The 14717-nt window shown below is 37.3% G+C and overlaps 1 protein-coding gene across 8 annotated transcripts in view; it reads left to right on the plus strand.

Annotated features, from left to right (window-relative positions):
* col4a2 (collagen, type IV, alpha 2) overlaps positions 1–13653 on the plus strand; it is a 154275-nt gene extending 140622 nt beyond the window's left edge. The window contains exons 46-50 of one of the 8 annotated variants that reach the window (XR_012385159.1): positions 1650–1841; positions 4398–4684; positions 10492–11433; positions 11584–12809; positions 12881–13653. Coding sequence is in view for 1 of the 8 variants with exons in the window: in XM_068223547.2 (XP_068079648.2) it covers positions 1650–1841; positions 4398–4684; positions 10492–10746 (734 nt within the window). In the remaining 7 variants the exon portion in view is untranslated. Of the gene's footprint in view, positions 1–1649; positions 1842–4397; positions 4685–10491 lie in introns of all 8 variants that reach the window. The other 7 variants (XR_012385161.1, XR_012385160.1, XR_012385163.1 and 4 more) reach the window with 7 other exon arrangements.
* The last annotated feature ends 1064 nt before the right edge of the window (positions 13654–14717 follow it).

Here is a 14717-nt window from a genome sequence, read left to right on the forward strand (position 1 = left end):
ACCGGGCTCAGGCACACCTCTTCCAACCGGGCCAGGGCCGGCCAAGTGAACCGTGCTTGAGCCCGATTCAGGGCACTCACACTTCTCAGACGATCCGGGAAACGGGACTGGGCACGGTACGGATGGCATAGTGTGAGTAGGCCCTGAATTTACCCCAGGTGACTTCTAATTAGGCTGCTGAAACATCTAAAGAATGATCAGTGGAAACATAATAGAGCGTCACGGCAAAGGCTGGGAATACTTATGTGCATGTGATTTTTTTTTATTTTTTTTTAAATTTGCAACAATTTTAAATAAATATTTTTTCATACTGTCTTAATGGAGTTTTGAGAAAAAAAAATTGAATCCATTTTGGAATAAGGCTATAACTTTAAAAATGTGGAAAAGTAAAGTGCTATGAATATTCCCGGATGCACTGTAAGTCTGTTAAAAGACACAGGGAGGAGGAAATATATTTTATCTGTGCAACATATGCACAGAGTCTCCAAACCCTTCACCACCAATATATGTATTTCTACAGTTAATCTTTCACCTAGAGATAAGATGTGCCCTCTATCATATACTCTTGCTCAGTCATATTCAGTTGGTCATATGATTTTAATTATGCACATTGGATCATGTGATGTTATCTCTGTTGCTGAGAAGGTACAATAACCACCTAAGAGTACAATGGCAAAGTTGTTCTTAACCATTGAGAAAAACATCATATGATACAAGTGATTTTGCATGACCAGAAACTTATATATGCTGAATACATACGATAGTTAAAAACCAAAGGGAAGCATTTCCCGTGAAAAAAGTTAGAAACTAATGGTAGAGCATAGGTCTCAAACTCAATTCCTGGAGCGCCCAAGCTTTGCTCAATTTTGCTCCAATCCTAATCGAACACAGCTGATCCAACTAATCAAGGTGTTCAAGACTACTAGATACTATTAAGCAAGTGTGAGTTAGAGGTGGTTGGAGCTAAACTATGCAGAGCAGCGGCCCTCCAGGAGTTGTGTTTAAGACCATTGTAGTAGAGAAGTAACTAATTTGAACAATAATATTTGCATAATTAACTTAATATTAGCAACATTAAAGTCTTCGGGAACTCATTGGCTTGACTCATGTTTGGAAAACAGAGTAATTTTAATAATTTGCCACCATGGTGTTTGAAAACCTACAAACTGATTCAAAAGCAGGCCAACTGATCTTCTTTAAGACAATTTCATGCTCCCAACTTTGTGTGAACAGTGGGGAAGACCCTTCCTGTTTCAGCATAACCAAGCACCAGTGTACAAAGCAATAACAAGCACAAGAAACATGGATAAATGAGTTTAATGTGGAGGAACTTGACTGGCCTGCATAGAGGCCTGACCTCAACCCGACTGAACATCTTTGGGTGAATTAGAGTAAAGACTGTGAGCCAGGTCATTTAATATCATTGCCTGATCTCACAAATGTGCATCTGAAAGAATGGTCAAAATTTTCCATAAACACACTCCTATACCTTGCAGAAAGCCTCTCCAAAAGGGTTCATGTGTGTGTAAAGGCAGATGTCCCAACACTTTTGCCAATATAGAGTACTAAAAGAAAGAACTGCAAATCATTTGATCATGTGAATGTCTGACTGCTCACAATATGAATTGATAATCAATCTGAATTCTCAGGGACTCGAGGACGACCTGGTATACCCGGTCCTCTTGGAATGGCTGGCCGCAGTGTGAACGTTGGCTACCTGCTGGTGAAGCACAGTCAGTCTGAGGAGATCCCCATGTGTCCTCAGGGCATGTCCTTGTTATGGATGGGTTACAGTCTTCTGTACTTCGAGGGCCAGGAAAAGGCCCACAACCAAGACCTGGGTGAGTGCTGGACATCAATCACGAGATGTCAGTCATTTGCAGAACTTTTGAACCGAATGTTAATTTCAGATTAAATGCATATCATATATATCATTGTGTTTTCCACAAATATATTAATTAGGCAGAACTGTTTTCAACATGGAGAATGATAATAAATGTTTCATGAGGAACATCTTACAATGGTTTTTGAAGGATTATGATGCTGATACTTAAGGTTTCTTTTCAAAGCATCTTACTAACTCCTTGGGGTAGGCTGACGTAAAACCGACATTTCAACAGTGTCTAGATCCCGAAGACCAAGTGTTTTGAAATAAGCACAGTACTATGGAACCAGATTAGTCTCAAAAGAAATTCACACAAAAGACATGATGTACACATGCGTAGCCAAATTCACGTGCATAAAACCAAATTCACATGCGTAAAATATTTATTTATATTCACAAAAAAATTCACGTGCACAAAATAAAAATACATTTTCATAAAATACGTTTCACAAATGCAAAACACCATTTGCAAATGTATAAGAGTGTACAAAAAGTTTTGAATGTTTAAAACTTGTGAGTTCATCCTGAATGAGAATGTGCAAATCCTCTTTCACGTACGACTCCCCCTGGATACGTGTGTGTGTATTTGTGAGACTTTCCTGCCAGAGTCAGGACTACTCTTACCTTTCAGCCAATCAGATGAGAGCTGTATTCATTGAAACCAACTCTGCGCTTCTTTTGTGCAGACTGTTCCTCTCCAGCATGGCGAACGGAGAAAGCAGCAGTTGCACTTTTTTAAAATTTATTTATATATTTGACCATATCCTCACTCTTTTTATCCATTATTTTGCCGCAGCTCCGCTTTTCTTATTTATTGTCTCGCAGCCCTATGAGCAACATGTATCCTGCAGGGTAATCATAAGTATCATTCCAGCCAGGCCAGCATTGCAGCGCCATTGTGGTCCAGTGGTCAGCACGTTGGGTTACCATGCCCTTAGACCTGTGTTTGATCCTCACCTAATATGATATCTTTTTTTTTTTTCATTTTTATTGTTAAGGCATATAAAACTGTAAGGTTGTTGAACATTTGAAGTTCTAAAGCAGCTGTTTTCTTGAAAAAGATGTGATAGTGTCATTAGAAACTGAATGAAACTGAAAAAAAATAAAGATCCTCACCTTAGTAAATATCTTTTTTTTCAGTTTCATTCAGTTTCTAATGACACTATCACGTCTTTTTCAAGAAAACAAGAAGACGTGAATTTGGTTTTATGCATGTGAATTTGGCTACGCATGTGTACATCGTGTCTTTTGCGTGAATTTCTTTGAGACTAACCTGGTTCCATACTGTACAGTATTAATGTTCAAACTATTTATAATGATTAAAATGGCTGACGGTAATAAATATTTTTAATAATAGGAATTATTAATCTTCCTCGTCATTATGGTGGTACTTGGAGACAGATTTTTTTTACTTAATGAAAAAAGTTTGAGAACCACTGATTTAAAGGAATAGTTCACAGTAAAATGAGTACTTGCTCATCCTCCAGTGCTTCTAAAGGCCCTGGTAAACTTTAAAAGAAATTGAAAATCGTACTGAAGGGACATCATTTCAAACAAAATCCTCTTTTTAGTTTGTTTTGGCTGGATTTTCTTCGAAATGAGCAAAAAGAAATTCAGTAAGGCTGATTGATTGAATGCTGCTTTGTATGGAAACAGTATACTGTCACTCAGTCTTTTTGCAGAACGAACCAGATTTCACGTATACCAGAGCCTTAAACCCCGAGTATCTTTTTTCTGTTTGAACACAAAAGAAGATAGTTTGAAGAATGTTGGAGATAGGGTTTTCTAGTGGGGAAAAAAAATGCCATGGATGTCAATGGCTACCAATCTCCAACATTCTTCATTTTTCAATACATTCTTTCATTCTTTCATCTTCATTTTTAGGTGAACTGTCAATTTAAAATTGTATAAAATTCATTAATTTTCCTTCGGCTTAGTCCCTTTAATAATCAGGGGTTGCCACAGCGGAATGAACTGCCAACTTATCCAGCATATGTTTCACACAGCAGATACCCTTCCAGCTGCAACCCAGCACTGGGAAAAACCCATACACACTTATTCACACACATACACTGCGGACAATTTAGCTCAGGGTTGGTCAACCCTGTTCCTGCAGAGCCACCTTCCTGCAGATTTCAGTTGCAACTTATATCAAACACACCTGAACCAATTATTGAGGACCTGAACACAACGTGATAATTACAGGCAGGTGTGTTTGATATGGGTAGCAACTGAAATCTGCAGGAAGGTGGCTCTCCAGGAACAGGGTTGGTCACCCCTGTTTTAGCTTATCCAATTCAACTTTAGCATGTGTTTTTGGACTTGTGGGAGCACCCAGAGGAAACCCACACCAACACAGTGAGAACATGCAAATTCCACACAGAAATGCCAACTGACAAAGCCAGGACTCAAACCAGAGACCTTCTTGCTGTGAGATGGCAGTGCTAACCACTGAGCCACTCAAAAGAGTACAAATATAAACGTCCTCATATGATTCTGTTTTGTTCTGCAGGTCTAGCCGGATCATGCCTCCCCCGTTTTAACACCATGCCCTTCCTGTACTGTAATCCGGGAGACATATGCTACTACGCCAGCCGCAATGACAAATCCTATTGGCTGTCCACAACCCAGCCGATTCCCATGATGCCCGTGGAGGAGTCTGAAATAAAGCCGTACATCAGCCGCTGCTCTGTGTGTGAAGCTCCATCTGTGGCCATCGCCGTACACAGTCAAGATACAACCATTCCAAACTGCCCAGTCGGCTGGAGAAGCCTCTGGATTGGCTATTCCTTCCTCATGGTGAGACTTCAGTTCTAAAATTCCCCAACATACCCGCAGTGAATTTATTATCATTTTTCAAACAGGAGTTCATAACTGTAAAAGCATGACAAGTGGTGTACATCCCATAGTAGATGGAAGTCAAATGTTCTCTCACATTCCATGAAACTTTGCTTTGGCTTGATTTTGATTAATTAAAGTAATGCTTTACATGCATAGATTTTAATAATGGCCTTTTAAAATAGCATTATAAATCATTTTAAGACTCTAATATAGTGTTTCCCATCCCTGTTCCTGGAGGCACACAAACATATTGTGGATGCCTCCCTTATCGGACCCATTAACTTCAGGTTATAGAGTCTCTTATGTTCTGATGAGTTGATTCAGGTGCATTTGGTTAGGGAGAGGTTGAAAATGTGTACTTTTGGTGTGCCTTCAGAAAAAGGGTTGGTAACATTGGTAGAAAGAGTACTGAAAAGTCATTCTCGACTAAAAATACCATTACTTGCCTAAAAATGTAGTGTAAGTACAGTAAAAGTATCTGTAGTAAATACTACTCAAAGTATGAGTAAAATGTAGCCCTTTCAAAAGTACTCAAGAGTTGTAAGTAGTGAGTATTATGCTGTAAAAAGCTGATGCATTTACATTTAATTTGTGGATGTGTGTAAACGTAACATTCTGTAGTGCATTTAGTTATTGCCCAGACGTCATAAGATGTTAGATTTAGGTTGTGATGTCAGGTGACCAAAATCAGGGTTTCTGCTGGTTTCACTAAGTTAAATGTAAGACTTTAAGACATTTTTAGCTCAACAATGAATTAAATTTTTGACTAAAATTGCTAAATGCTAAAGAATTTTTTAAATGGCCCAGATGGAAAAGATCTTCATTTGCCTTATCAAAAAAATAATTATTATAATTTAATGATACAATAATAAATTAATTTTAAAATATTTGATATTTTAGATATTTCTTAGCAAAATAGTTTAAATATTGTTTAAAAACAAGCAAGCTCTACTTGTATCTATTCACTTTTTCAACATAAACTTTCTTTAATATAAAAAAAAATCATTAACAAATGTTTTAAAAGTTTTTAAAAACTGTAATAAAGTAAATCTATGCATAACAATCTGTCCAGTGTCCTCAGCAGTAAATACATGGAGAACTTTTTAAACAAATGTTATTGTAAGGAAAATAATTAAACCCTTATGATAGAGTTAAAAATGACCTCTTTTAATGAAAAGTTAAACGTTTTATTGAGATGGATTGTTTGTGATTGTGGGTTTTGGCCAGATTGGGTAGCAATACATTACCAAAGAAAAATTAAGACCTGTTTAAAAAAAGATTTAAGACCTCCAACACAATATTTCAGTAGATTTAAGACTTTTTAGGCCTAAAATTTAGATTTTGAGATTAAAGACCTTTTAAGACTTTTTAAGACCCTGCAGAAACCCGAAAAAACCTATGTCTAGCCAACATCTAGGGACAGCGTTATTTTTACGTCCAATAACGTCAGACGACGTTGATTTTAGGTTGTGTTAGAAAGTGACCAAAATCCAACGTCGAGCCAACATCTTAAAACAACTTCATATTGACATCGAATACGGACATTTATTCATCAGGTATGACAACTAAAATTCAACATCTGATAGACGTCATAGTTGTAACGTCCACACAACGTCAAGCTATAATATTTGGTTGATTTCAGGTTGGACTTTGGACATTGACATCGGCCTGACGTTGGGTTCTGATGTCAACCCGATTTTTATTTCTAAACAAAATGCAATGTTCCCACTACGTTGGGGTACAATGTCAGTCATGTGACGTCATGTTGACGTCTTGTGCCTGCTGGGTGTTTAAGTCCATTTAGGTCATCATAAAGTAAACATCTGTCATTTTGTCATTAGTAACATGCATCTAAACTGTCTTTGAGTCCATGTGTGTAAAGATTTTGGACATTTGAACACTTTTAATGCTTCCAAACAGTTTGCTGCAATTATAAATCCCCCATGTCTTTAGGTAGTTCATTATGATGCAATTTACCTTCTATCCGCAATTTGATTGAACAGGAATCACAGGACTGATTTTTCTAATCCCCATAGAGAAGAAAAAATAAAGTAGTGACTGCAGGTTGAAGGAAAGTAGAGGAGGAAAAGTACAGAAACAGCACTAAAAATGTACTCAAGGGAAAGTAAAAGTACACATTTATAAAACTACTTAGTAAATTACAATTCCTGAGAAAAACTACTCAATTACAGTAATTTGATAATTTGTAATTTATTACTTCACACCACTGGTTGGGAAACACTGTATTATGGACTTAAAATGCCTTATAACGCTATTTTAAAAGGCCATTATTTTGTTTACACGGTCACTAGAATGGCATGTGGTGTCGCTAAGCACTTATGTGACCTGATCCAGGCTTAACTACTGGTCTTTTTTCAAAATTATGGTCTCACCCTCAAAATGAAAGTCCCCTCTACATCGTGTACTTCACAGCAGCACCTCTTTATTCCAGTCTGTCTTAAACCCATTAATTGCACTCTGATTTCACTTAAAGTACTCATTTGGGTTCAACCAAAAATTGTAATTAAGTTATTAATTACTTAAAGTAGTTAATAGCTACTCATCATTTAAAGTTACCATAACGTCTTCTTCTGTACCCTCATTCTCCTGATCATGGATCTTTTAAAAGATGGTGTGTATGGAAAATGCCTCAATAAAGATGCCTCCTCTCCTCTTTCTTTCGTGTTTGCTAAATCCACTTCTCCACTCATTTTTGATCTATGACAGATATAACGTTACACTAAAGTCCGCTCAGTTTAGTGTGGGTTATTACAAAACTGACGTTTCTGCGCTTGACCAATTACAGCATTCTGTTTAGTTAAAGAAAGAAAGGCAATTTAAATATAATAATAATATTAATATGTGATCGTGATTTTTTTGCTCAGAGGAAATACAGTTGTCTGAGCAATATAGTTTTTAAAGAGAGGGAGGCACCTATAAGTCTAAACATTATTAAATACCCACGAGACACTTGTGACTTTATATCACATTTGCATTATTTTTCAAAAATGTTTCCTTCCTGTTAAAAATAAATATATTTCCAATCTGATATGTAACGAGGAGAAAAAAAAAAGTAGCACGAGTTCAGCTGATGGTGGATTCGAACCGAGTTGAGGATCAATCGCGTCAAAAGATGAAGCATTATGCCTTACAAGGTGTGCCACTGCGACTGTATTGTTAAACAGCTCTTTACTCATCTTGTCTCTATCAATCAGGCATAGATGGGTGTAAACCCTAAATAGCTTATTCCAACTAGATGCGCTATTTGTAATTAGCCTAAAAAGACACTCCGAAATTGTCTTTTTTTTTCTTCCCCCTCGCAGGGCCCCCTAGTGCGCACGGACCCCTGGGCCTGTGCCCATAAGGCCCATTGGTTAATCCGGCCCTGCTTTTATCTATGATTTTCTATTGAAATTCGAGAGCTCCCTCATCCTCCATAGACAGGAGCATTTTATTAGACTGCACAGAGCAACATTATAACAGAACCCTAATAGAATGGAGAAACTATGACGTCACCTTGTAGTCGAATCGGTTGCTAGCATAAAACTTGTTCCCTTAATAAAATCCCTATAGGATTTTCCCATAGGCTTTTCGAAGAATGTGAATAATAAGCTCTGTGTTCAAACACTGTTCATTACACTAGCACGTTTTGTCCAGCCAGATAATCCTCACACAAAAATACAACTTTGAACACTTTTGGATCTTAAATGCAAACGCTAAAACCGAAAAGCTAACATTAGGCTATAATAGGACTACAGTACCTTCAGGGCGCGCGCATGTCACGTCAGCCCCACCTTGCTACAGACAACTTTTCACGCATATTTTTAGAAATACAGTCCATAACAAAGAGTTAATCCCTCTGTTTATTATAATGCGCACTATTTGTTATAAACAAATAAATACGCAAAAAAACTAATAGACCTACATGCTTTTTGGAAATACATCTGTTTTGCTTTACGGTTGTTGTAAAAGTTTTAAACTATGTATAAATTTGCCTACATGGTATTATCATAAGGCATATTTAAATAAGTGTATTTCTTCGTGCATACAGCCCGCTTACCTTAACAGTTGACAGAAATGAGACGTGAGGGACAAGTCTACATGCCTGCAAGTTCATCACTGATAGAAAACAACATTCAATATTATTTTTATATCACGAAGTACAGCGAAAAGCAGCCTATACAGTCACATATGCTGTATATTTCATGGAGGAGTGTAAATATTGCAGTTATGACAGCATAAATGTGTTCAGATGAAGAAGAAAGAACTACGAAAAATCAATAGATCACAATAAAATGACAGTTAATATGTCTGTATTTTTACCCATTTATTCACACGTTTGCATTACTAAGAGCAGGAAAGAGACACTATACTGGTAAGCTATAATATATTATATAAGCCATAATATTGTTTAATTAAAATAAATGTCAACAAATTAATCTGTCTCGACGGTCTTTACATGTGAAGGATTTATCTACACACAGTATGAATTCCAGATTAGAAAAACACTACAAACAATGAAATACTATTTATGAAAATACTTAAATCACAGACTAATCCAAATGCCCAACACAAGCGAGCTGCCCTCCAGACCAGATCAGCTCGATGACGTATAATGTCTCCGACACTGCCTGTAGTCCCATTTAGCAACTTGATAGCAAGCGTCTTTTTAAAGAAGCATAACCAATAAACAAACAAAAAAAAATCAAGAGTGATATTTAACTGTGTTGTAGAATAAAAGGTGAAAGTATCTTGAGTTAGTGTTAGCCACAGCCTTATTTAAGCGATTTTACTGAAACCCCATTTAAAAATCCCATTGACTTTGGGACGAAGGAACAAGAACTGCTAAAATGCGAACTCGCTTCTGGGTTTTTGCATACAAATTAACGTCATAGTTCCACCACCCTATATGTATTTAGTGTGATAAAACTAGTGCTGATTCTTCTCCACATGATCTCCAGCAGGAAAATTGGAAGTGGTGGATTTTGGCATAATAAAAGCTCTGCTGCTTTCATGCCATGTCGCATTTGACTCTCATCAGCAATTCCTTCAGTGTTCTCATTTCTCTACAACTGCTTTACTCTGCATCATCCTACCATCAAAAGTATTGAGTTTGGTACCAACCAGTGTTAAAAACATCCATTTCATGCTAACATTTACGCCCTGTCCAGCAAGCTCTTAAACACAGCTGATTCGCTGTTGTGTTCACGTGCTCTGCTCACGTGATTGACCGTGAAAATCATCAGTTCACTGCATCTTCACCGCTGTGCACTGACGGCAAACACAGATACAGGGACACTGGAGCTTTTCATAGTCACATCAATCAGCTGACATACAAGCAATTCGCTTTGAGGTTCGACTGTTCTGCGCAGATTTAAAACGCTCTAGAGTCCATTTGTCTGTGTTTGCACTCATTAAACAGGTGAAGAATGGTGAACCGATGATTTTCACAGCCAATCACAGTCATTTCTGTTGAGCACATGAACACAATGGCCAAACAGCTGTGTTTAAGTATGTGCTCAAATGTTAGCGGGAAATGGACATTTTTAAAATGTCAATGTCGAATGCTTCAGCTCATCTATGAACATGATTTCTGCAGGATTCCTATAGGATGTAATGAAGATCACAACTCCAATGATTCCACATTCGTCACGTCATCATTTAAACTACAGCTTTGTTTGTTGTGAAATCACTTCCTCTAGTGGTCAAATTGACATACTGTGTGTGCCTTTAACAGCGTTTACCTCTTCCTGTCTCCCTCGCAGCACACAGCAGCTGGAGATGAAGGTGGAGGTCAGTCTCTGGCGTCTCCAGGCTCGTGTCTTGAGGATTTCCGCACCACCCCCTTCATCGAGTGCAACGGGGCCAAGGGAACGTGTCACTACTTCGCCAACAAGCACAGCTTCTGGCTGACGTCTATCGACGAGTCTTTCCAGAGCTCCCCTTCCTCTGAGACACTCAAAGCCGGTCAGCTCCTGTCCCGCATCAGCCGCTGCCAAGTGTGCATGAAGAACCTGTAGCCGGTGAACTTTTGACTACAGCAGCGGCTTCCACGGTTAACACCCGCTCAGTACTTCATTCCAAGTTAGGCTTTTGAAATTGCTTCATTTATTTAATGTACGCTCTCAGATTCACTCTTCACTACTGTGTGCCTTATGACTGAAGATACTATGAAAGCACAGCAGCCATGATATCCATCTTTTCTATATTTATGAAATGGTGCTTAATTTCTAACTTATTACCTCAGCATTATTATTATTATCTTACTATCTGTTACTGTTGTTAGCAACAGCATACAGCTGAACCAAAGAAGGCCATGCTAATGCTCCTCTTGACCCTGTCAGAGAGTCAAAACCAGTTTCATTGGTGTTGATTTACACTAAATACACACTCTTCTGGCTTTAACAAAAGCTGTTTGAACTTTTAGTGAAATCTGGACTTCATTTGTTGCTATTCTCATTTGGTGCAAACAGTATTTTCTGCTACGCCTAATGTAAATATGATCTATTTTTAAATATGTCTATTTTTAAAATACTCAAACCCAGTCATTTGATTGATTCAGTTCTGGTTTTCATTCAGAATTTGAGCGTGAATCAAATTATGCTGAGTTCAGACTGCACAATTTTCAAAGTAGTTGCATCACAGATGCTTTCACACAGCTTGACTATCTGGTGTAGCGTTCTGTAGCTGCTGTGTTTACACCAGGGGTGGCCAATCCTGTTCCTGGAGAGCCACCTTCCTGCAGATTTCAGTTGCTACCCATATCAAACACACCTGAACCAATTAATTAGGACCTGAACACCACGTGATAATTACAGGCAGGTGTGTTTATTATGGGTTGCAACTGAAATCTGCAGGAAGGTAGCTGTCCAGGAACAGGATTGGTCACCCCTGGTTTACACTGTAGGATGGATCGGCGACAGGGGGTTTTATCTTGCATGACTTCACGATAGGAAGAATCGCTGACAACGTTGTCTCGGTCCGCAAACTACATCTCAACCAAACACATAAGAGAAGTGATGTGGAAACAACACAAGGTCACATAGTATATAATCCGCAAATTAACTACACTGTAAAAAAAATCCATCATTTTACAGTTTATTGCCGGCAGCTGAGGTGCCGGAAAATAACGGCTGTTCAATCACAGAAATTTACCGTAAAATAGCAAACATTAAATTAGAGAAATTTCATTAAATTTAAATTTCTGGTAAGTTTCTGTAATTCAACCTGTAATTTAACAGCTGTTATTTTACTTTTTCTTTTTTCTCACCCCAGCTGCCGAAAACAAAGCGTAAAATTATTGATTTTTTTTTTTACAATGTACACACTGAGAAAGAAGCCTTTAGTGGGGTTTAAAAATGTACTTATTTTGCTCACCTGGCTTTTGAAAGGAAATGTTAGTTTTTCCTAAACTTTTTTTTCTTTTTCAACCTGATTGTGATTGTTCGCTCAGATGAAAAGTCAAACACTTGTGCTCCTGTCAAATTTACACTAGTCTTTCCTTCATTTCTTGGCTCTAAATAGACTGAAAACCCCTTTTTTTTTTTTACTTCCTCTCCATCCTCTCGCTGGCCTGCAGATATCCATACTAGTGGATGCTGCTCTCTGATTGGCTGTAGGTGATCGCCAATGTTATTTTCAATCATAACACATTTCATACAGAATACATATCCAGATATTTAGTAGCATGATAAAAATCTGAACGTGTCACTACTTCGCCAGCGACTTACTTAGATGGCGTCTTTGATAGTTCACTGTGTGATTGTAACTCACATGAACAAACATCGATTTGCCTGTGATTAAGGCATTTGTCTGCGATTTCTAAAAACTTGGCGGTCTAATCGGGGCTAAAATTATGCAGTCTGAACTCGACATTAAATTCACATCCTTAAAAACAGCCTTGATGTCTGTTAGGATCTTAAAGGGACAGTTCAACCAAAAATGAACATTTCTGATTATTTTCTCAGTGAATCCTCAGACAGTGTTGATTTTCTTTTCAGTAAAACATTTAGGATTTTTTTTTACTGATTGTTGTTTTTAAATTAGATTTTCACTAAAACCATGCTCCATGGCCATTCAAAATGTGAATTAACTGCTTTTGGCACTTTGAGGTCCAAAATTTGTATTCACTTTTGACTCTCAAAGTGCCAAAAGCAGTTAAATCACATGGAGGTAAACAAATACATGCAGACAAAAAATGCATACCTAAGATTTCTGATAAGGACTAATGAAGTGAGATGATCAGTTTTTACATTATTGTTTCCATTTTTATGGTGAACTGTGCCTTTAACAATCTGGCTGTGTGCTTTAACCTCTATATAAATATTTATAATTTCATCACACTAACACCATCTACTGCTGCCTGTACATTGCTTTTGCTTTGTTTGTCAAATTACTCAGTTATTTTCAGCACGACCCTTTTATCATGTATTATCATCACTATTCCAGTGTTTTAATTTTCAAAAGGTCATGAACTCTCAGACTTGAAGCTTTTTATTTTACTAGAGTTTGGTCCGGTCCGCAACCTTGCCTTGTTGTTCCACCAAATTGCACTGATGTTTCTATGAGGTTTACGTGTGGTTGGAAGGCTCAATCTTTGACCCGCTTCCACCAGAAGTGCCCTTATTTTCCACTGAGCCTGTAAACAATGACTAAACCCAACGTGGCTCACCTAAAAGTGTTCAAGTTATTTTGGACTTTGAGCAGCTTTGGCCGTTTTCAGTGCACATTGCACAAGTGTTAAGCCCATAAACCACTCACCGTGTGTGGAAAAGAACCAAACGAGATTTAAAAGATGTTTTGAAACAGTCACTGCTTTTTTTTTTTAATCAAATGTACTTAAAATGTAACAGTGGAATATTTGAAGACATTGATTTTGAATTAAAGTGTTATTGAATAAAAGAACAATAAATGCTTTTTGTTTGTTAGATTAGTGTCATCTCTTATTTGAATGCAGAGAGAGTGAACTCTACACTTATACTTAGGCCGAATACATACACTACCTGACAAAAGTCTTGTCGCCTGTGCAAGTTTCAGGAACAACAAATAATTACTTGATTTCTAGTTGACCATTACATTACAAATAACACAGTAAAGGGCAAATTCTTCAGCAGGATAGCGCTGAAAAGCAAAGAAAGTCAAGGTACTCCAGTCCAGTCACCAGATATGAATATTATTGAGCATGTCTGGGGTGAGATGGAGGTGGTATTGAAGATGAATTCAAAGGCTCTTGATGAACTCTGGAAGTCCTGCAAGAAAGCTTTCTTTGCAATTCCAGATGACTATTAATAAGTGATTTGAGTCATTGCAGAGATGGATGGATGCAGTCGTCCTAGCTCATGAGAGTCATACACAATATTCATTCTGTCTCCACTGCACCATGACTTTATATTCTGTACATTATTTCTGTTCAGCGACAATACTTTTGTCTAAGCAAAGTCAGACCTTACTCTCCTAATTAAATAATTAATAAAAACATGATCATATTTTATTTTGGTAAAATAAGCGTAATCTAGAGGCCTTTGACTTTCATATAAACCATTTCTGAGGCATGGGCCGGTATAAGATTCTGACGGTATGATATCCTTGGATAAAAATATCACGGTTTCAAAGTATTGTGCTCACTACTTTAAAATATATTTTTTTAAATGTCTGGGTAAAAATACAAAACCTTTTTCCCCCTTTGAAACAACATATTCTATATATTTTTTTAGATATTTATAATAGTTTGGCACAGTAAACAGGTCAGCCTAAAAATAATTCAAAAGATTATTTGACTTCTGTCTTCATTTGTTTCAAAAACAGATTTCTTGACAATTTAAAACACTATTTTTGAATATTTTTTTTTCTGCTGGAGAAACTGTTGTCCTAAAAAAAGGTAAATAAAAAAAATCTTACACATACCTAAAGAACGTCATTACAGAAAATTCATTGTTTTAAAACCTTGACTTTTTCAAACCACAGTTTACCTTGAAAACTGTTACCGTCTTGC

Source organism: Danio rerio, chromosome 9, assembly GCF_049306965.1.
Source record: "Danio rerio strain Tuebingen ecotype United States chromosome 9, GRCz12tu, whole genome shotgun sequence".
Taxonomy (NCBI): domain Eukaryota; kingdom Metazoa; phylum Chordata; class Actinopteri; order Cypriniformes; family Danionidae; genus Danio; species Danio rerio.